This window comes from Cervus elaphus, chromosome 14 (genome assembly GCF_910594005.1).
Source record: "Cervus elaphus chromosome 14, mCerEla1.1, whole genome shotgun sequence".
NCBI classification, from domain to species: Eukaryota; Metazoa; Chordata; class Mammalia; order Artiodactyla; family Cervidae; genus Cervus; species Cervus elaphus.
In genome coordinates, this window is record NC_057828.1 from 38739028 (window position 1) to 38761045 (window position 22018).

Here is a 22018-nt window from a genome sequence, read left to right on the forward strand (position 1 = left end):
TTTCTCTGATAGTTAGTGATGTTGAGCACCTTTTCATGTGCCTATTGGCCACTTGTAAATTTTTTTGAAAAATGGCTATTTAGGTCTGCCCATTTTTTGACTGTTTCTTTTTTTTTTTTTTTTTTTTTTTTGTCATTGAGTTGTATGAGCTGTCTATACATTTTGGAAACTGCAGATATTTTTGCAAATATTTTCTCCCAGTCCACAAGTAAGATATATTCAGTCACCTGTTAGCATGGGTGTAAGTACATTCACATCTACTTATATACTGTTTCACTCTGTATTTCATGTCTTCTTTCCAACTGATGCCACTCTGAGCCCTTTTATCACATCCTTACCATCTGATTATCCCAATTCTTTCCCCAGAGTCTCAAAGTCTAGCAGTCGAGTTGTCCTTGTGATTCTGAAATGTATCTACCCTGTGAAGTTTACATGCTTTACTTCAGTCCTTTGTGTACCTAGAAGGCCCACCAGTAAGACTTTCATGTGTATGCAACTTTCCATTCTGGTGGGAGATGGGGGAGAATATAGAAATGGTCTTACTTATTGAAGAAAGGGAACTGTGGTGTTCAAGACTAAAAGCAGAGCAGAGGGTTGGGTGGCGTTTTCAGCAACAAAAGGAAGATGTGGCCAGAGATGGAGCAAGTGAGGACAGGAAGGGCAGAGGTCGATGTCGGACAGCAAGAGGGAAGAGCAGTTTCTTCTGAGGAGTTCCTCATTTAATTAGGTGACAGTCTCACATCATCGACTGGTACCAGAATTTCTCTTTGGGATTCAGTTATCTTTGTTTAGTACAACAGTCAATAAATTCCTTGAGGTGGAAGGTAAGACCATTAGAGTGTAAATGTGAGTAGAAACTAAGGATCAGAGAAAAGGGCTAAAATGTTTAACATGATGGAGCCAAAGGCCAGTGGAAACTACTCTAACTGAAAAGACTGTACTTTGGGAAAACAAATGGTTAATTTCTTTCCTTCCCCTCCCCCTTCCCTGTTCTTTTTCTTCTCTTTATTCCTCCTCCCTTCTCCCTCTCTCTCACCCTTTCATCATCTTTCCTGAGGTATAAATTACAAACAATGCAATTCACCAATTTTAAGTACAATATTTGCTAAATTTGGATAAATATGTATAGTTCTATAGCTACCATGACTATGGAGGGCCAGAACAATCCCATCACTCTAAGAAGTTTCCATGTACCATTTGTAGTCAATACCTTCCCCTACTCTCTGGACGCAGACAACTGCTGATTTGCTTTCTGTCTCTATGTTTTGCTTTTCTGTGTTGTCATATAAATGGAATGACGCATCCATTTTGTTTGATTTAATTAGTTACTGTGATATACTTCCCATCATTTACTTTTTATCTTTGTTTTTAAAGTGGATTTCTTGAGTTCAGCATCAAGTTGGGTGTTGCTTTCAATTCAGTCTTAAAAGCTGTCTCTCAGTTGTGGTGTTCTTCCCATTTGCTTTTAATATAATTATTGATATGGTTGGGTTTAAATCTATCATCCTGCTATTGTTTTCTATTTGTCCATCTGGCTTTTGTTCATTATTTTCTTTTCTTTCCTAACTTCTTTTGGATTAATTGAGTATTTTTAACGTTTCCTTTTTACCTCCACTATTGGCTTTTTAGCTTTACTTTATGTGCAGTGCCCTTCAGTTCACAGCATACAACTTTAACTTATCATAGTCTACCTTCAAATAATACTATACCATTTTACTTATATTACAAGAAACTTGCAACAGTATATTTCCATTTTCATCCTCCCAGCCTTGTGCTGCTTGTCACCTCCATTTTACTTCTACATATATAATATACCCCATCATAAATTGTCGTTATTCTTTGCTTAAATTTAGATAATCAATTATCACTTAAAAACAAGAAAAATTTTTCTCTATACTTATCCATTTCTGGAACTTGTATTCCTTCTTGTGGCTCCAAGAATCTCTCTGATACAACCTTTTTCTGACTAAAGCACTTCCTTTAACTTTTTTCCCTCTGGTTTGCTAATGAGAAATTCTTTCTACTTTCTTTGGCTAAAACAGTCTTTATTTTGCCTTCATTTTAAAGGATATTTTTACTTGGTATAGAATATCAAGTGGACAGACCATCCCCACCCCCCTTATCCAGTACTTTAAAGATATCTCTGTCTTCCCTGGTGACTCAGATGGTAAAGAATCAGCCTACAATGTGGGAGACCCCAGTTGGACCCCTGAGTTGGGAAGATTCCCTAGAGAAGGAAATGGCAACCCACTCCAGGTGGGATTCTCTTGCCAGGAGAATTCCGTGGACAGAGGAGTCTGGCGGGCTACAGTCCATGGGGTCGCAAAGAGTCAGACACGACTGAGTGGCACACACACAACTATCTTTTGGCTTGCATTGTTTCTAATGATACGTGCTACTGTTCTATTTTTGTCCATCTATGACATTTTCCCTCTGTTTTGAACATTTTTTCTTCATCACTGGTTTTCATTTGATTATGATATGCCTTGTTGTGCTTTTATTCATGTTTCTTTTTGCTTTTGTCAAGCTCCCTGAATTTGTAGAATTATGGTTTTCATCACAGTTGGAAAGTTTATAGCCACTATTTCTTTGAATATTTTTTTCTCTCTTCCTTTTCTAGGATTCCAATTAGTTAACCCCTGAACAACATGGTTTAAACTGTGCAGAAACATTTACAATGTTTTTTTTTTCCCCAAAAAAATATCTACTACATTACAACATCATTCATGGTTAGTTGAATCTGCAGATGCAGAACCACAGATAAAGAGGACAGACTAAAGTTACACATGGATTTTCAAATATGTGGAGGGTCAGTACCCCAATCTGTACATTATTTAAGGGTTAGCTGTACACATATGTCAGATCATGACTGAGCAACTGAACTGAACTGAACATATATTCGCTCTTTAGAGTCTCTTCTCATATAGGTTATCCCAGAATATTGAGTAGAGTTCCCTGTACTATAGAGTAGGTCCCTTTGGTAATCTATCATATATATAGTAGGGTGTATGTGTTCTTTTTCTGGATCTGTTTCTAATTATTCAGGTTTTTTTTTTAATTATGGGTAATGATTTTCCTGATTTTTTTGAACACATTAATTTTTATTAACATTGTGAGTTTTACATGTTGGTTTTGAGATTTTGTTACCTTCTTGTAAAAAGCATTAGATTTTATGTTGCACACAGTTTAGATTGTTGTTGTTCAGTTGCTAAGTCATGTCTGACTCTTTGCAATCCCATGGACTGACACAGCAGGCTTCCCCGTCCTTCACTATTTCCCGGAGTTTGCTCAAACTCATGTCCACTGTGTTGATGATGCCATCCAACCGTCTCATCCTCTGTCATCTCCTCCTCCTCCTGCCCTCAATCCTTCCCAGCATCAGGGTCTTTCCCTTGACTCAGCTCTTCACATAAGGTGGCCAAAGTATTGGAGTTTCAGCTTCAGCATCAGTCCTTCCAATGAACATTCAGGGTTGATTTCCTTTAGAATTGATTGGTTTGATCTCCAGGCAGTCCAAGGGACTCTCAAAAGAGTCTTTCCCAGCACCACAATTTGAAAGCATCAATTCTTTGGTTCTCAGCTTTCCTTATGGTCCAACTCTCACATCCGTACATGACTACTGGAAAAACCATAGCTTTGACTATACGGACCTTTGTTGGCAAAATGATATCTCTGCTTTTTAATATGCTGTCTAGCTTTTCTCCCAAGGAGCAAGCGTCTTTTAACTTCATGAGGCTGCAGTCACCATTCACAGTGATTTTGGAGCCCAAGAATATAAAGTCTATCACTGTTTCCATTGTTTCCCCATCTGTTTGCCATGAAGTGATGGGACTGTACACCATGATCTTAGTTTTTTGAATGTTGAGATTTAAGCCAGCTTTTGCATTCTTCTCTTTTGCCCTCATCAAGAGGCTCTGTAGTTCCTCTTCACTTTCTGCCATTAGATGGTATCACCTGCATATCTGAGGTTGTTGATATTTCTCCCAACAATTTTGATTCTGGCTTGTGAGTCATCCGGCCCAGCATTTCACATGATACAATTACTTGGAATCAATTTGATACTTTTCAAGTTTATTTTTAAAGCTTTGTCATCTCCCAAGAAGCCTGTAGCCTAGACTCAATTCAGTTCAGTTCAGTTCAGTTGCTCAGTCGTGTCCAGCTCTTTGCGACCCCATGGACTGCGGCATGCCAGGCCTCCCTGTCCATCACCAACTCCCGGAGTTTACTCACACTCATGTCCATTGAGTTGGTGATACCATCCAACCATCTCATTCTCTGTCGTCCCCTTCTCCTCCTACCGTCAATCTTTCCCAGCATCAGGGTCTTTTCAAATGAGTCAGTTCTTCGCATCAGGTGGCCAAAGTATTGGAGTTTCAGCTTCACCATCAGTCCTTCCAATGAATATTCAGGACTGATCTCTTTTAGGATGGACTGGTTGGATCTCCTTGCAGTCCAAGGGACTCTCAAGAGCCTTCTCCAACACCACAGTTCAAAAGCATCAATTCTTCAGCACTCAGCCTTCTTTATAGTCCAACTCTCACATCCATACATGACTACTGGAAAACCATAGCCTTGACTAGATGGCCTTTGTTGGCAAAGTAATGTCTCTGCTTTTTACTGCTGTCTAGGTTGGTCAGAACTTTTCTTCCAAGGAGTTAGCGACTTTTAATTTCATGGCTGCAATCACCATCTGCAGTGATTTTTGGAGCCCCCAAAAATAAAGTCTGTCACTGTTTCCATTGTTTCCCCATCTATTTGCCATGAAGTGATGGGACCAGATGCCATGATCTTAGTTTTCTGAATGTTGACCTTTAAGCCAACTTTTTCACTCTCCTCTTTCACTTTCATCAAGAGGCTCGTTAGTTCTTCTTCGCTTTCTGCCATAAGATGTACTTTAATACCCTCAGAAGCTGCCAGTTTATTGTTGATGATTAAGCTTATGCCATAGGGGGAAAAAAAGACTAGTTGTGGATGGACCATAAAGTCTATTGAAGACAGGAGACTGAATCAGTTACTATAAGCTCAACACAAATCCAGCTGTGTCAACTCATTCCATCAAACTTTAAAGAGTTTTGTCTTACCCACAGGATAAAGACTAAGTGTGTTGCTATGGCAGCTGAAATCATTCATGATTTGGATAAATGTGTGCTCATCCTTCAGATGTCAACTTAAATGTAAGCTTGCTTCTTCCTTGATTTCTGATTGTACTGTCTTTTTTCTTTTATAGCACTCATCACAATTTATAATTAAATATATGTGTAATTATATGATTAACTTCTTTTCTTCCTACTAGATAATAATTAACTGTACCATGCACATTTCCATCACTAGAATATGAACAGTTCAAAGACAGGTGCTGGATTATACTTCTTTTAGTATCTCTGATGCTTTTACAGTACCTGGCATGGAGAAGGTGCTCAATGAACATATTGAACTCTTAAGATTTAAGGTTCCTATGGGCTAGAAGCAAGATCATCAAGTCTAAGCTCATGTGTACATCTGTTAGAATTGCATGGTGTTAAAACAAATCAGATATCAGCTTTAACTATATGGAGACATTATGTAAGAATCTGGATTGCTTGTTTCTGTTAAAGAATAGAGACTTCCTGGTAGCTCAGCTGGTAAAGAATGCACCTGCAATGCAGAAGACCCCAGTTTGATTCATGGGTCAGGAAGACCCACTGGAGAAGGGATAGGTTACCCACTCCAGTATTCTTGGGCTTCCCTGGTGGCTCAGCTGGTAAAGAATCCACCTGCAATGTGGGAGACCTGAGTTTTATCCCTGGGTTGGGAAGATCCCTGGAGAAGGGGTAACAACAACAAATAAAACCTAGAGATCAAGGTGACACTGGACCAAATTTTTGCATAGAAGTTGGCTGGATCTGAGTCCTGGCTGCCCCCTGCAGTTGGACACTGGCTATCTGATCACCAGTCTCTACTGGACTCAGTTTTTCATTGAATTTCCTTCCTGGCTGCTGTTGGCATCTGTTTGTGACCCTTGTGCTAGTGAAAAACTTAATATAGGACTCTTGTATCTCCCGCCCTCCCCGCCACCAAAGGATATCCTTTTGACACTGATAACCAATATTTAATAGGTTGAACTTTCATTCTGTTGATAAAAAGGATGTGAGTGTTAAAATTGTCAGGAGCTGAGAAATGTTAAAAGCTGAAATAGCTTCCTGTGAATAATCATATTATTCCAGCCTAAAGCCAAAAGAAAAAAAAGAGTTTATGGGAAAGAGTCTCTGCTAATAAACACAATGAACTACCTCTGGAAAGTTGCAAAACAGTTTTGGTAGCAAAGCACAACCAGGACTGATAAGGAGATTTGCCATCTCAGGTCAAACCTTGTCTGTTGACCGGAATTTGCATGGCAAGTTGTTGACCGATGCTCTGTTGAATCAAGCATGATGACCCTTATTCAATGCTTCATGCTTTGTGACCTCCTGAAGTTAAAAAATGAAGTTTCTGGACATAATGCTTCCACTGTTCCAACTGTGATTCTACTGTATGAATTTCTCTAGTAGAAAATGGCATTCATAAGCTTTCAAAAGGATAAAATGTGATATATCTTTGTAGGGTGAGAGAGAACTTTTGAAGTTTTTCCTCTCTTTCTCTGGATAAACATATGTTTAAATTTCAGATATCAATCTATATTTCAGCTTATTCATTCCATGATCTCTGATATATATATATCTTATAATTTCACAAATACTTAATTAAAATTGTGATGATACTATAATTAAAATACTTGTGAAATTATATGATTAATGATATCATCTCCCTGCTAGGTTATGGGAGAAAATACATGAGTTTGGGAGCCAGATTTGAAGTTTCTTGGTTGCACCACTTGCTGTCTGAATTTGGGGAAATTTCAGCCTGTTTTCTCATTCATAATTTAAGATAATGTAATCATTTTCTAGCAATAATATTTCATTGTTGATGAGTTCTAAGGACTGAAAAATACATGCAAAATATCTGACACCTAACCAAAATATGGCAACCTGTGCTAATATTTTCGTATTTTGGTAATGTCCTTTCTCAGCTGTTTTTTTTTTTTTTTTAACTGGAGGAGAACTGCATTACAATGTTGTGTTGGTTGCTGCTGTATGCGAATCAGTCCTAATTGTACATATATTCCCTCCCTCTTGAGCCTCCCATCCCACTCCTAAGCATTTTTTAAATTGACATTGCCTCTTCCATTTTTTAAGAAATGAACTTCGTACTTCTGATACAATTTATCTTGTGTTCTTAAAGTCTCTTAATATATTAATCACCAGCAAAATTAGTAAGTTTCAGAGCAAGCAGAAAATAACACGTAGTCTTTACTTTCTAATCTGGTCCTCAGTTTCTCAGTTTAGTTCACTGGTGATTGTTATCATAATCATCTATGTCCCAGAATCTGGGTTAGGTGCCAGGGCATAAATATAAAGAAGATAGCTTGAGACTGTGAGGAGCTCACAGCCTAGTTAATAGTAGACTACAAGCAAGTGCCCTGGTTGTGCTGGATTTCATTTCTAGGTTTCTTCTAGGGCCACTTCAATGGAGAAGCCATGATCAGAACACCTTGTTCATCTCTAATGGTTCCAATCGTATAATTATCTAAGAATCACTGAAGAGGTTCCAACACATGCAGGATATAGCACTGTAACTGATTATCCAACATCAAACTTAGTTTATAATGGTCAGGGTTTCATATCTAAGTTTATTTGAACACATGGTGGTTTTTAAATGTCTGCCTTGTTGACCAGAGTAAATTACTGGAAATTTCAGATTCACTTGTTAGTTAAACACAGGATAAATTTCAAGTAACTGAATGAATGATTACAAGGTGAATTATGGGCATCTTGAAATAAATCTGCATATAGAAAAAGATCCTGTAATTAAACAGAGTGAGGATTACTAATGTGATAGTTTGGAGATAATTTTTCACTGCTTTAATTCTTTTCACTTTAAAGTATTTTATTTTACTTTTCATCTAGAATAAAACAAGCAAGTTGTATCTTTGATTTTTATAAGGTATATAACATGACATATGAAATAAAAATGGCTGTATAAAGGAAGCATTTATGAAATATATTTTTGACAAATCTGACTTTGACTTTGTAATCAAAATAAAAAGTTTAAAACTCTTAACCAAAAGGAGGAGAACTATCCAGCAAAGACTATTAGGCTAGAGGACAAAAAGTCCTTGTTCAGCTTCGTGCTAGAATAAATTCTTTACACAAGGGCGGCCTTTTATTTTATTTTTCTTAATTCTGTTCACTTCCTGCTCAGTCTGTAGTCAGCTTTGTGATTACACTTGTCATGATGATCTAATTATTTGCCAAGAGACTCTCAGGATTTTTTTTTTCCAAATGTAAAATAGTGCGTACAAGCTTTGGAAAAGTGAAGTTACATAAAGGGCCACTTTGGTCACCCACTAGGGAGCTTTTCCTCTCCATTTAATAGACTCAGTGAACTGTCCGGTGTGCACTTAAATAATCGGAACATTCTTTTAGAGACTATAATTTAGGCACTGAGCAAATTAGAGAGCTGAGGTTTTGTAAAGAGCCTGTTTTCATTGCACAGGGCCTGCAAGTCTTTTGAAGGAGAAAGACTTGCACGCTTGTCACATTTTTTAGACTTATGAGAATTATTATCAATATATTAGCCCTTACAATTTGTTTCAGATATTTATTATATACTCAAAGAAGCGTCTGCAGGAGGTCAAAATATCCAGAGCAAAGTGAAAAATGTAATTGACTGCATGATGTCAAGCATTGGAATGTTTTGAAAAAAATTGAGAGGACTAAGTTTTCACATAGAGAATTTGGCAGCATTTAGATGCAAAGAACAACCTCTGGTGGAAAAGTTATTTACTTGTTTATTTATTATTTGGGGAATTGGCTTACCAGCAGATAGCTGAATATTATAGAACTCATTTTGTTGTGTAGTATTCACAGTGCAACTCACACATTTAAATTGTGAGAATTTAAGTCAAAGAATAATATTAATATTCCCTCAGAAACAAACTGTTAAAGGGAACTGTCCAAAACAGCTTCAGAAATCTTACTGGACAACAAAATTTGCTCAAGGGTGTAGCATTGTGATCAAACAGTTCAGCACGTACTAGCTACAGAGTTTCTGACATTTTAGCCTCAGATTGAAATTCTTTTAGTGATAAAAAGTTTAAAACCAGGTACAGTTGCAGGTATTAATATTTTACTTACTGGTTTAAAAACATATTCCTATCAAATACATTTCTAAAAGAAATATTCTTGTAAATATTTTTACAAATCACAATCTATCCTGTCAAAGGAGCTGCCCATCCTTGCCCTACATAACGTTATACACCTGGGGAGGGCATGCAACTGGAAGTAAGTTGAAAATACCATGCTACAACTTGGCGTTTATGTCATATGCTGTCAGTTTATGGAGGAAAAGCCATCATGAGACTTCCGCACTAAATACAGTAACGTCTTTCCTGGCCTGGACTCACATTTCCAGTCATCTCCTAACTAAAGCATAGTCTAGAATTTAAAAAAGCAACAAAGTTCCTAGACAACCAAAATAAATGTTACAAAATCCATGAATGAAAGCTCAGGGTCTTTATCTGTGACAATACCATAGATAATGGGCTTCCTTGGTAATGGGCTCAGCTGGTAAAGAATCTGCCTACAATGAGGGATACCTGGGTTCGATCCCTGGGTTGGGAAGATCCCCTGGAGAAGGGAAAGGCTACCCACTCCAGTATTCTGGCCTGGAGAATTCCATGGACTGTATAGAGTCAGACACAACTGAGTGAATTTCACTCACCATAGACAGTAACGTAGGTCTTCATTTTGAGTCTGTTTACTCTTAGACTACACACAGTTTTAACATTTGTGAATATTTGTAAAATCTCATAGTAGATTGGAAGTAATGGTTTAGCAAGGGATTCGAATTTTACTCCTCATCTTCTGTTTTAAAAAAAAGTCTGGGAAAGTATAACATTTAGAAAGAGTTCTTCTATTCAAAGTGATGTTAAAAAGTATCTTAACACTTAAAGTAAACCTCAAACTATCCAGAAAATGTTATTACTCAAAACAATTCATTCCTTATGTACTCTGGATAACTGAAGTTTTCTGTGCAACTTTAGTTCCTTTTGTCATCTGAATTCTATTGTAGAATTTTATTTGAGTAGAAATAAAATGATGAGCACTATGTGCCAAAAACTTGACATATACTGTGACTAATCCTTGCAATAACTTTAGTTGGGAGGAATTGCTACCTCATTTTGTAGAAATAAAACTGAGGCTTCGCGATAAAGGCAATTGCCTAGTCAAATTTAGGGTTCAAATCCAGGGGTCATTCTGGCTCTAAAGCCAGCATTCTTTCCATGGCTTTTTCCTCTAGCTGATGTCAGTAGGTCTCCAAATCTTTGGTGGGGCTCAAGGATTAATTTCCAGATAAAGAAGATTGCTGTCTAGGTTGGATCATTCACTGGTTAGACCAAGCAGACACAAAGGCTGCTTGAGTCCTCTCTTAAGCCATTTATATTGTTTCAACCTCCCACCATTCATCTCTCAAGTATCTACCTCTGAGATAAGGGAATCTGGATTCTCTTGTAGTTGACTCAGCATATGGTTAATTTATTTTGACTCTTGAAAAAATAGTACAAACCATAGAAGGATGCTATAAGACAGAAGGTAAGTGTCAGACATGAAAAAGGAGATGTTTTATTCTAACAGAGGACACAATAAAATGAATAGAAGGCTTGCCTTTTTATTTTTCACCACAAAGGACAGATCAATCTTTTAGTCTGTTTACTAGATTTGTATCTCATCTCCACGATAAAATGGGACTTTGCACATTAATCTTTGTTTACCTTTCTCAGATTCATGAGACCAGGGGCAATAACCAAGTGACCAATGGAAGTGGTGGGAACATTTTAAAACAACTGCTCATAAATTTTTCTGGCAGGAGGGGAGTGCAGGGACAAGTAAATAGTAAAGGAAGAGGGATAATGTTGCAAGGTTCATTCTCTGTGCAAATAGCTTAGGTGGAGTACAAAGTCTGTAACACTTAACTCCTCCCACATCTGAAATAGAACTTGCCTGGAACATTTTGAGGGTTCTCCCCTTGTGCGTGGCATTGCTGAATTCCTGATGCAGTCATCTGGAATACTTATAAGTAGGTGAAATTCTTCTTCACTATGTCATTATGCCATTACGTGTTACCTCACCCAGAGTTTTGCAAAGTGGCTAAGATGCCTGAAATTTCAGTTTTCATTGTTTTTCCTCAAGCCAAAGATGAAATGATAATGCTAATGGTCCTGGGGAGGTTAGTTCATTGACATTATCAGTCATGAGTTGTCAGGATGAGTTTGATAGCAATTTACATAGGAAATAATAAATAAAAAGTCACTTTCTAACCATATGTGCTGTGTGCTTAGTCGCTCAGTCCTGTCTGACTCTTTGCTACCCCATGGACTGTAGCCTGCCAGGTTTCTCTGTCCGTGGAGATTATCCAGGCAGGAATACTGGAGTGGGTTTCCATGCCCTCTTCCAGGAGATCTTCCCAACCCACGGATTGAACCCAGGTCCCCCACATTGCAGGCAGATTCTTTACCAGCTGAGTCACCAGGGAAGCCCAAGAATACTGGAGTTGGTAGCCTACCCCTTCTCCAGGGGATCTTTCTGAACCGGGAATTGAACCAGGTCTCCAGCATTGCAGGCAGATTCTTTACCCTCTGAGCCACCAGGGAAACCCTCTAATCATATACTGTCAGGTAAGTATTAAGTTATTTGAACATATTTCAAATAACATTTTTAATCAAGATAAAACTGACATTATAACATTATAATTTAAAGACATTTTAATTGAATTACTTTTACCATCATAAAATTATCAAGTGCTTATTATTTGCTAATGTTTATCAAGTACTTATTTTATATGCAGGGTTTCCCAGATGGCCTGGAGAAGGAAATGGCAACCCACTCCAGTATTCTTGCCTGGAAAATCCCATAGATGGAGGAGCCTGGCAGCCTACAGTCCACAGGGTCTCAAAGAGCTGGACACGACTGAGCAACTTGGCTTTCTTTCACTTTCCCAGGTGGCGCTAGTGGTAAAGAAACTGCCTGCCAATGTCCAGTCCCTGGGTGGGGAAGGTCCCCTGGAGGAGTGCATGGCTATCTACTCCAGAATTCTTGCTTGGAGAATATGCAAGGCATTGTTCTAATATTTCTTGACCACAAACCTATATGAGGTAGATATGATTACAATCCCCATTTTACAGATGAGAAAGACGAGGCACAAAGAAGTCAAGTTTCTTGCCAAAAGTCACACAGCTAATGAATGTCTGAGCCAGAATTTATACCGGGTGTCTAGTTCCAGACCTACATTGTAAACCACTCTCCTACTTAGTTCTTCTCTTCAAAGGTATAATGGCTGGCATACATGGGGAAAGATTTGTGAATCATGAAAAGTTAAAATTTATTTTTAAATGGTGTTATACCCACATCTATTGTAGTGTGGATAATTTTCTTACATCAGTCCCTAACAGAACTCCACTCTGCTTATTGTGGTCTGAACATCAACATAATGGAAATAATCAGAACAATATCAGCAATAGGTACTTACAATTCTGTGGCTGATGTGGTCCCTTTAATCTCCACCATATCCATGATCTTCACCATCACTGTCATCATTTACTGGGAGCTTACCAGGTTCCAGGAACCATATTTAGTACATTACCTAAGTGATCTCATTTGTTCCTCAAAGCTATCTTATGGAATAAGTATAACCATTCCCATTTTATAAATGAGAAAACTGAGGTTCAGAGATGCTGTACTCATAGAATCAGAAATTGTAAAACTGGAATTTGAACCTAAGTATGCCTTTAAAGTTTATGTTCTTAACTGCTTCAGTATGTCCAAAATTTCAATACTACATCTATTACCATTATCACCACTGAATATCACTTATTAGATGCCACCATGTGCCAGGCTAGCCCTGTGTCAGACTAGCCCTATGTCACTATTTCAAACTATGACTCACGGACCAAATCCAGCCAGCTGCCTGTTTTTTTGTAAATAAAGTTTTATTGGGACACAGTCATGTGCATCCATTTACATATTGTCTGTGGCTGCTTTTGTACTAAATGGTAGAGTTGAGTAGTTGTGACATAGATTTTATGACTTGCAAAGCCCAAAGTATTTACTGGCTCTTCACACAAAAGTTTTTGAATCCCTGCCTTAACCCATCTTGCAATATTATTATTCTCATTTTGCAGAGGAACATATTGGAGTTCATAAAGATTAGATAACCTGCCCATCCAACTATTAAAAAACAAGAACATAGCAAAAAACCTGAGGTCTAGATGACTCCAGAAGTTTTTTACTTTCTCCTCTGAAATCTACAAAGGCACAATTTTTATTATTACCAATTATAGGAAAGGAGATTTCTCTTAACTTAATTAACAATATGGTTCAAAATGTTTGACACTGGTGGTAAAAGAGTTGTACATTTTCCCATGTCAGAGGGATATGATGTTAAATTCCTCTTACCTTCTGAGAATTTATTGTACTTAACTCCTTGAGGATGGATGCTTAAGGGCTTGTGTGCTTTATTCCTAAAGTGAACTTTCATGATGTCTCCAACTTCAGCATACAAAGTAGGCCCAAGAAGTCCTATGAAAACAAGAATTTAAAATATGTTTGTATTCAGAATTGCTAAGACAGAGCTGCTAAGCAAGAAAAACATGCAGAAAACCCCACAGGTGATTGCTGTCATTCCTCTCAGTCTTGAGGTTGATGAGCTTATCTTCAATCTAGAAGGCTTTGCCAGCTCATTACCTCTGTATTCCATGCAGGCAGATAAGGATGGGAAGGTAGAAAATACCTGGCTTCGGCCCAAAGCCAGTTAAGAAAATAGAAGAAATGGTTCTGATCATGTCCACCCCATTCTGATTCACTGTCATTCCTGGGGAGACTGCCATCTTGGGTCAAGAAAGATGTTCACTTTCATTTATACAGGGTGAGGTGAGAGAGGGCGATTGACTACTTCAGATCTCTCTGAGGTGGGAGACCTCAGAGACCTAAATGAAGTCAGGGAGCAGATCAGACTTCTCTGGCCCTGAGGCAAGTTCAGAGTCCTTGAGGCAGGAGTGAGCTTGATGTATCCAAAGAAGAGACCATCGGTGTGGCCAGAGTGAGAAAAGTTAGGGTCACCCACTGAGGGCCATGGTAGGGACCTTGGATTTTCTTCTAAGTGAAATGGAAAACCACTGAGCTTTGTGCAGCAGAGAGACATGGTCTGATATGTTTTAAAGTTAATCCTACATGTACACACTGCTATATTTAAAATGGATAACCAACAAAGATCTACTGTATAGCACAGGGAACTCTGCTCAATATTATGTGGCAGCCTGGGTGGGAGGGGAGTTTGGGGGAGAAGGAGTATGCATATATGTATGGCTAAGTCTTTTCTTTGTTCACCTGAAACTATCACAACATTGTTAATTCACTATACCCCAATACAAAATAAAAAGTTTTTTTTTTTTAAGTTCATCCTAAAAAAAAAAAAAAAAAAAATCACAAGAAAGATTCATCCTAGCTGCTGTGTAGAAAATATTCTGTGTAGTGACAACAGTGGACACAGACCAGGTGGTATAGATGAGAGATAACGCTGTGTTGGGCCAGCATGTGCAGCAGTGAAGCAGGGAGAAGAGGTTAGATTCTGGGATTTTTGACAGTAGAGCCAGCAAATTTGCTGAGGGGTTAGATGTGACCATTGAGAGAGAGAAGTCAAGGGTGACCCTAAGGGTTTTGATCTAAGCAACTGGATAAGTAATGTTATCAGTTACTTTGATGGGGAACACAGCAGGGACAGCAGATTGGGGTGCAGAAATCAACAGGCTTCACTTACTACATGTCAGGTGCTGTGCTAGGTCCTGGGGACACATGGATAAATAAGCAACTGTCCTTGTCCTTCAGGAGCTCACAGGCTCATTTGGAGATAGACATATGGTAGGAGCTACTGCTGAGATATGGGCAAAATGCTACAGGAGCAGAAAGGATGAAGGACCAACTCTGTCTGTAGAGTTAGGGGAAGAGCTGATATTTGACTCAGCTTTCTGGAGAATCATATGTTACAGTTTCCCAAAGTGTAATCCTTGGACGCTCTGCATCAGAATCAGCGAGGGTTGAACTAAAAGGCAGATTCTCAAGTAAGTATTCTCTCAGCCCCAGTGAACCTGAGTCTCTCTGGAGGTGGGGTCTGGGAATCTGCATTTTAGAGGTGTGCTCCTGAGTGACTCTGATGTCCTTCAAAGCTTGAAGACTTGTTGCCAAAAGCCCTTTTTCAGACAGTTGACCATTCTCACTTCCAAGCCATCCATAAGCTTTCATGGGGTTGGCTTCTGCCCATTAGGAATCACAGGAGCAGGAGAAGGAAGTTACAGTAGTCATGGAGTTCAACTAGCATTTGTTTGCCATGGAGATAATTGTAATTGTCCCTCTTGATATATTTGAGCACTCTAAGTCTTTACATTAAACCTTTCAGCATATCTTTAAGGTTGTTATTAAGATACTTATTTTATAGATGAAGAAACTGAACCTCAGAGAATTTAAATATCTCACCAAATACTATACAGCTAATTAGAGGCAGAGCCATAATTTAACCTTAATTTATCTGTCTGACTCTAGACGCTAAGCTTTTAACCACCTCTTTTTTAAACCACCTCTTATTGTAGTTATTCATTCTTTTAAGAAATATTGAGTGCTCACATTATCCTAGGTGTCAGAATTGCAATGGTGAGTAAAACAGATGTACCCCCTGCCTTCAAAGATCTTAGAAAACAGAAGGCGAGACGGATTTTAACAAATGGTCACACAAATATTTAATTGTAAACTGTGGTTCATATTATGAAAGAAAAGAATAGGATTCTCTGCAGGGCATTTGACAGGGGCTTCTAGGCTATTCTTAGAGGCAGGAAGGGGATCAAAGTTGGAAAATGCTTCCCTGAGGAAGTGAGGTATGAAAATACAAATGTTGTTACTTTCTCAAGGGCCTGTTTTCTGAAGACTGCTCTGTCTTACCCTTTTCTTACGTGCTCTTTCTCATGCCCTTAAGACAGATATCTTGGCTGACACGTCAGCCTTGATAGGTGTTGTTCTGCACGCAGAACAAACTTCCTTATCTTCAAAGCCTTACTATATGACTTCCTTGTCCAAAAAGGAGACTTTATAAATATACACTCAGCATTTTCTCAGAGAATTGCTCCGTTGTGAGCTCTCCCTACACTGTCTCTTATAATCCTGTGTGGTTGTGAAAATTAATTCAATACGACACCACCACAGTGAGATGTTAACTGAAGCTCAAAGGCAAAGAGGCAAAGGGATGGACAAGAGCCTTCCAGGGAGTGGGACTAGCATGTACAAAGGCACTGAGCTGCCAGCACACTTGGCCTATTCAGAGAACTGGCAGATAGCCATGGGAAGGCAGAGCATTGTAGGTAAGAGAGAAAGGCAGAAAGTGAAGCCAAAGGCATGATCAGAGGTCTCATCACACAGGGCCTTGTAGACCTCTCAGAGTTTTGCCTCTTAACCTTGGTATCTGGAAGCAGGGGTGCAACATGAGCCAGGGACCAGCTGCATTTGTGAGAAAATAGAGTGAAGGCTGAGAGAACAGATGGAAGGCTCCAGGAAAGAGATGTTGGTAATTTAGTTCAAGGTTAGGACAATGGCGATAATAAGGAGAGAAAATATCAGAGAGCTGTTTAGGAGATCACACTGTCAGGACTTGATGGGTTGCATGTAGAGTAGGGGGTGAGTGAGATCAAGTGGCCATGGACGGCTGCTGAGGTTCTGGTTTGGAGGGCTGGGTGGATGAGGGGACCATTTCCTGAAATGGAGGACATTGTGGCAGAGTTTTGTTGGGGGGTGGGGGTGTGTAGTAGGCAGGATAATGTCCTCCCACCTCCTAATCCCTGGGACCTGTAAATATGCTACCTTATATGGCAGAATGGATTCTGTGGGTGTGATTAAGTTAAGGAAGTTGAGATGGGGAGGGTTTCTTGGATTATCCAGGTGGGCCAAACGTAATCATAAAGGTTCTCAGAAAAGGGAAGCAGGAGTATCTGAGTTAGCAACTAGAAGATGCTACCTGCTGGCTTTGAAGAAGAAGGAAGAAGCCATGAGCCCATGGATGCAGGTGGCTTTTATCAGTAGTAATGGGAAAAGGCAAGGAAATAATTCTCCCCGGAAGCCTCTGGAAGGAACAGAGTTCTACAAACACCTTGATTTTAACTCAGTGAAACTCATTTGGACTTCTGGCCTCAAGAGCTTTAAGATAATAAATTTGTGTTGTTTTAAACCACTAAGTTTGTGGTAATTTGTTACAGCAATGATAGGAAACTAATTTCCTTTTAGCAATGAGAAAATGTGATCTTTGAGACGGTCGTCCTATGTTTCCACCCACTGTTGTCTTATTCCACTCCCTGAGCTCCAAGTCCTAGAGTTTACACTGACCATGTGCCGGAAGCTTTTTGTTTGTGTTTTTATGTTAGTTCTGCATAGGACCATGGAGTCCACAGAGTTGAATCCTCATCTGAGAGATGGTTACAAAGCCTGGGAAGCGGATGGGAAGAGTGGCGTGTCCAAGATCAGTCAGTGATTGGATGGCATTGCTGGGACTAGAACTCAGGTCTCTAGACTCTTGAACCAAGCTTTCTTTTACCACCTTTTGCAGGCCAGGTTAGCTCCCTCATGTCTGCACTGTTTTTCACTCCTGGCCATAGCTGACTCTACTGACTGACCCCTCTCTTCTGGCTGATACCCTCAGTCCTAGCTCCCAATAGAAGCCCCCACTGGCTACTCCCACCTGCCCAGAATGCCCATGAGCCCATGAGCCAAGTCAGGTGCTGACTGCGTTCACATGGTCCGCTGCAGTTTGTTACCCTGAATGCCTTGCTCGGTTGATTTGTTGGCATCACATGGCTGCACATGCCCAATGCCCAGAATAAGTCTTTTGAGTTATTTAACCTCTTACTGCAATGAGTGGTTAGGAATATTTGTTTAGCCTCCCTATCTGCTTCTTCAGAATTAAAGAAACACAAAGGGGTATTTTTACAAATGCAAACCAGATACCCTCATGCATGGAGGCAAACACGGCTGAATGTTGTCTGAGCTGCCATTTAGATCCTCCATCAACCAGGTGGCCTAAGACCTTCTCTGCCTTTTCTTTGGTGCCCAATGTCAAATTGGTGGAAAGAGTGGCCTGTCCCGAGATCCCAGGAAGGTAGCACAGCCTGTACCCAATTTCATGCAGTTTTGGAATGAAAACTGCAGGAGGTAAGCTAACCCAATCCCCTGCTCTCGGGTGAATAATGTGTTGCAGAACACAGGGCAGCCCGTTGTTGCTGCTGTTATAAAACCCCTTTGGGGACAAACATTTCATAATCCTCCTTGAAAATACAGAGACTCAAAACTGGTCATTTTAAAGCCCCAAACAGGATTCCTAAAAATGAGCCTGGCCCCTCCACCTGTCCATGTGTCCATAAACCTCACTGCATAGGCATCTCTTCAAAATTCCTATCCTGTAGCTTGACCCCACCTGTAATTACAAAAATTTCTGGGTTCATGCTACAGAAATGCAGCACATGGCTAGAATCATACCCATCAGATGAGTGGAGCAGGAAATAAGGGAAAGATACAAGAACACAGAACTAGGCAATGGAATGGAGAAGCCCATGTAGTCAGTGGCAGTGTTCACACCAGATCTTATTAAAAATCTGAGACTTTTCGTTTACACTAGATTTTCCCTCTTGTATCCACTATTAGTGGAGAAGAAAATGGCAACCCACTCCAGTATTCTTGCCTGGGAAATCCCATGGACAGAGGAGCCTGGCGGGCTATAGTCCATGGGGTTGCAAAAGAATTGGACATGGCTTAGCAACTAAACAACAACAGTCAACTCTTATAGGGATATAGAGGTGAATAAGATACAGCCCCGGTGCTCCAGGGGTTCATAATTAAGCAACTTTGGGCTTTCAGGAAGAGGTTGCATAAAAATAGATATTAAAATTCCTCAGAATTCACATAAAACAAATATGGGATATACAGGGGTTGACAGAAAAGTAATGTTCTAAGTGTCCTAGGCTTAAACATAAATCAGCTATCAAGCTCTACTTCTAATGAGGTTGAATCAGGAAATCACTACAAAATTAATCATCTCTAAGGATTTGGACCACAGTATTCTCCTCTTCAAAAATGATCAGTGCCTACGTATCACCTAAAAGACAGCCTCCAGTCTGGCACTGGTCCTTCTACCCCTTACTGCGCTCAGCGAGCGGCTAACACAGCACAGACAAATTCAGTTCACTTGGCAAAAGCCACAAAAAAGAGAACTCTGAATATCTGCCCAATTCCTCTTTTTCCAGGCACGATGAGTATGTTTCCCAGCTCGTTTTCCCTTACCCACCTACAATTTAATTTCATTAAATATTTCTGAAGTATTTATTGTATATACTAAGCTTAAAGCTGGATCTATTAAAAAAAAAATTACAGAGTCTATAGAGGACAGAAGATCCTTTAAGTTCCTGCCCAAAACTACAAGCAATTTTTAGTAAACTTATTAAGAAACGGTTGCTCACCTGGTCCTTTGCTAGGGCCCCCCAGCCAGATCCCCCATGAGAGCAGAATCTCTTCTATCTCAGGCCCATCCAGCCCAGCTTTGAATCCCATCACTTCCTGTTTCTTCTGAGTCTGGTTCTTTCAGTTATTCTCCCTCAGATGTTTTATCCTCTCCTTTTCCATAGGATTCTTCCCTTGGGAACTTAGATGTTTTAAGTCACTGTCATTCTTTTTTAAAATGAAACTCTTGGACTTCCCTGGCGGTTCCGTGGCTATGACTCTGCGCTGCCAATGCACGGGGTCTGGATTCAATCTCTGGTCAGGGAACTAGATCCTCTGTGCCGCAACTAAGATCTCGCATGCTGCAAAGAAGATCAAAGAGCCCTCGTGCCACAAGACCCAATGAAGCCAAATAAATAAATTAAAAATAAAATAAAACTCTTAAAATATCCTTAAACTTCTCATTTCCTCCCAGAACTACCCTATCTCTCTTCCCATTTGGAGCCAAGTCTCAGGAAAGAGTTATCTATGTAAGTTCCTCCTACTTCCATTTCCTCATATTCCAGTCACTTCCATTCGATTTCTGTCACCAGAGGAAGTGGCGCCAGGGACACCAGGTAATGACAGAATTTCAAGAAGGGAGAGCATTACGTGTCCTAGTAATGTTAAGTGGGAAAGTAAATGGACAGCACCCATTGGTCTGGTATCTTGAGGTCATTATTGTCTTCTAGTGTCTCTATTGTTTCTGATTCTTTGTGACCCCACGGACTGTAGCCCGCCAGGCTCTTCTGTCCATGGGATTTCCCAGGAAAGAATACTGGAGTGAGTTGCCATTTCCTTCTCCAGGGGGTCTTCCTGCACCAGGGATCAAACCCACATTTCCTCATTGGCAGGCAGGTTCTTTACTACTGAACCACGGGCGAAGTCCCATCTCAGAGGTCACGGGTGCCCTTTTTTGAGAGTAATTTGATATGATAGAGAATGAAATGCACCAATCACACAGGAAGATGGTAGTAAAAGAGGGAAGAAAAGGCAGGCAGAGTCAAGGGCAGACTTTTTTTTTTCCTAGATAGTGGCTAACCTGGACATAAGTTGTGTCCTGTTTGATTTTTGAGGATTTTTGACAGAAGGGAAGGTTCCAGTTAAGGAAAAATTGAAGATGAAGAGAGATCCAAAGAGGAGGCAGGACAAGATGCAGTGAATAAAGGATGTAGAAGGATGAGTCTGGGGAAAATGACAGGTCTTCACCTGGTTAGAGGGGGAAGGATGTGTGAATTATCAACTAGGGGACCTAACTGGAGGATGTTGTCTCTTAATGCCCTTTATCAGTCCTGTGAACTATGTTACCATATTCACCACATTTGAGTTCCCAGAAACCCATTCAGCCTACTTTCCTTAATTGAAAAAGAGTTGAGGAAAAGAGAAAAGCTTTTTTCTTTAAAAATTATAGCTATTATGCATATCACACTAAATAAAAAAGAGATGGGAAGGATAGATGCAAAAAAAAAAAATCAGACATATACAGTTCCTTTAAATGAATTTCAGGACTCAGCAAATAATCATTTGCTAAAGCTCATTTGTGCTCATTAAACTAGACCATAAGCTCTACGAAGGCAGGAGATGCATTTGTCTTGTCCACCATGACATCCATAGTGCCTATTTCAATGCCCAGCCCACAGCAGGTGCTCTTTAATAGTTTGCTAGATGAATGAATAAAAATTCAAACACTCAAAAGTTTTGTTTAGCTTTTTAAAATCAATGTTAAAAACAGTTGTCTTCATAGGCATGTGACCCATGAAATTGCACAGGGCCCCATGCTCAGGAGGGCCCCCAGCTTAGCTTAAGGCTTTGCTGTCATTGTTTTGAAATTCTCCATACTATGAATAAGAGCCCAACAAATTATGTAGTCACACTGGTTAAAAACAACAAAAACACATTTCTGTAAAATATCACTAAATGAATATTTTAGATATATGTGAATATCGAATTAGCCATAGAGTTTTATCTTTAAAATTTAAAAATATATTTCAGGCTTACCTGAAGTTCTGGATTGTGGTTTTTCTTTCTGAAAATTTGCTTCATACTCCCTGTAGACAATTTTCTTAAAGGAGGTTTCAGAAGATTTTGAACTGGAAATAAAATACATTTGAAAGGCTAATGTGACATCTACTCACAGTACAACAAAATAGATCTCTCATGTCCCCAAACCTTTACTAGAAATAACAGTATTTTTAAACTGTGTTTCAGAAACCCTAGGTCTTATAAATATGAACAATAAGTGAAGTTAATAAAATAATGATTGATGTCTTTGAGAATATTCTATTGTGATAACCATTCTTCCACAAATTTATCTTGCATTAACCAACCCTATTATGCAGATCAAATTTCTAAAAAAAACCCCAAACTTTAGACTTGTATTTTAA

The 22018-nt window shown here is 39.4% G+C and overlaps 1 protein-coding gene across 1 annotated transcript in view; it reads right to left on the bottom strand.

Annotated features, from left to right (window-relative positions):
- Positions 1 to 22018, bottom strand: part of F5 (coagulation factor V) — a 73946-nt gene that overhangs the window by 46905 nt on the left and 5023 nt on the right. The window contains exons 2-3 of the mRNA XM_043923750.1: positions 21633 to 21724; positions 13530 to 13652 (exon numbers count right to left, since the gene is read on the bottom strand). Coding sequence (XP_043779685.1) covers positions 13530 to 13652; positions 21633 to 21724 — 215 coding nt within the window. The remainder of the gene's footprint in view (positions 1 to 13529; positions 13653 to 21632; positions 21725 to 22018) is intronic.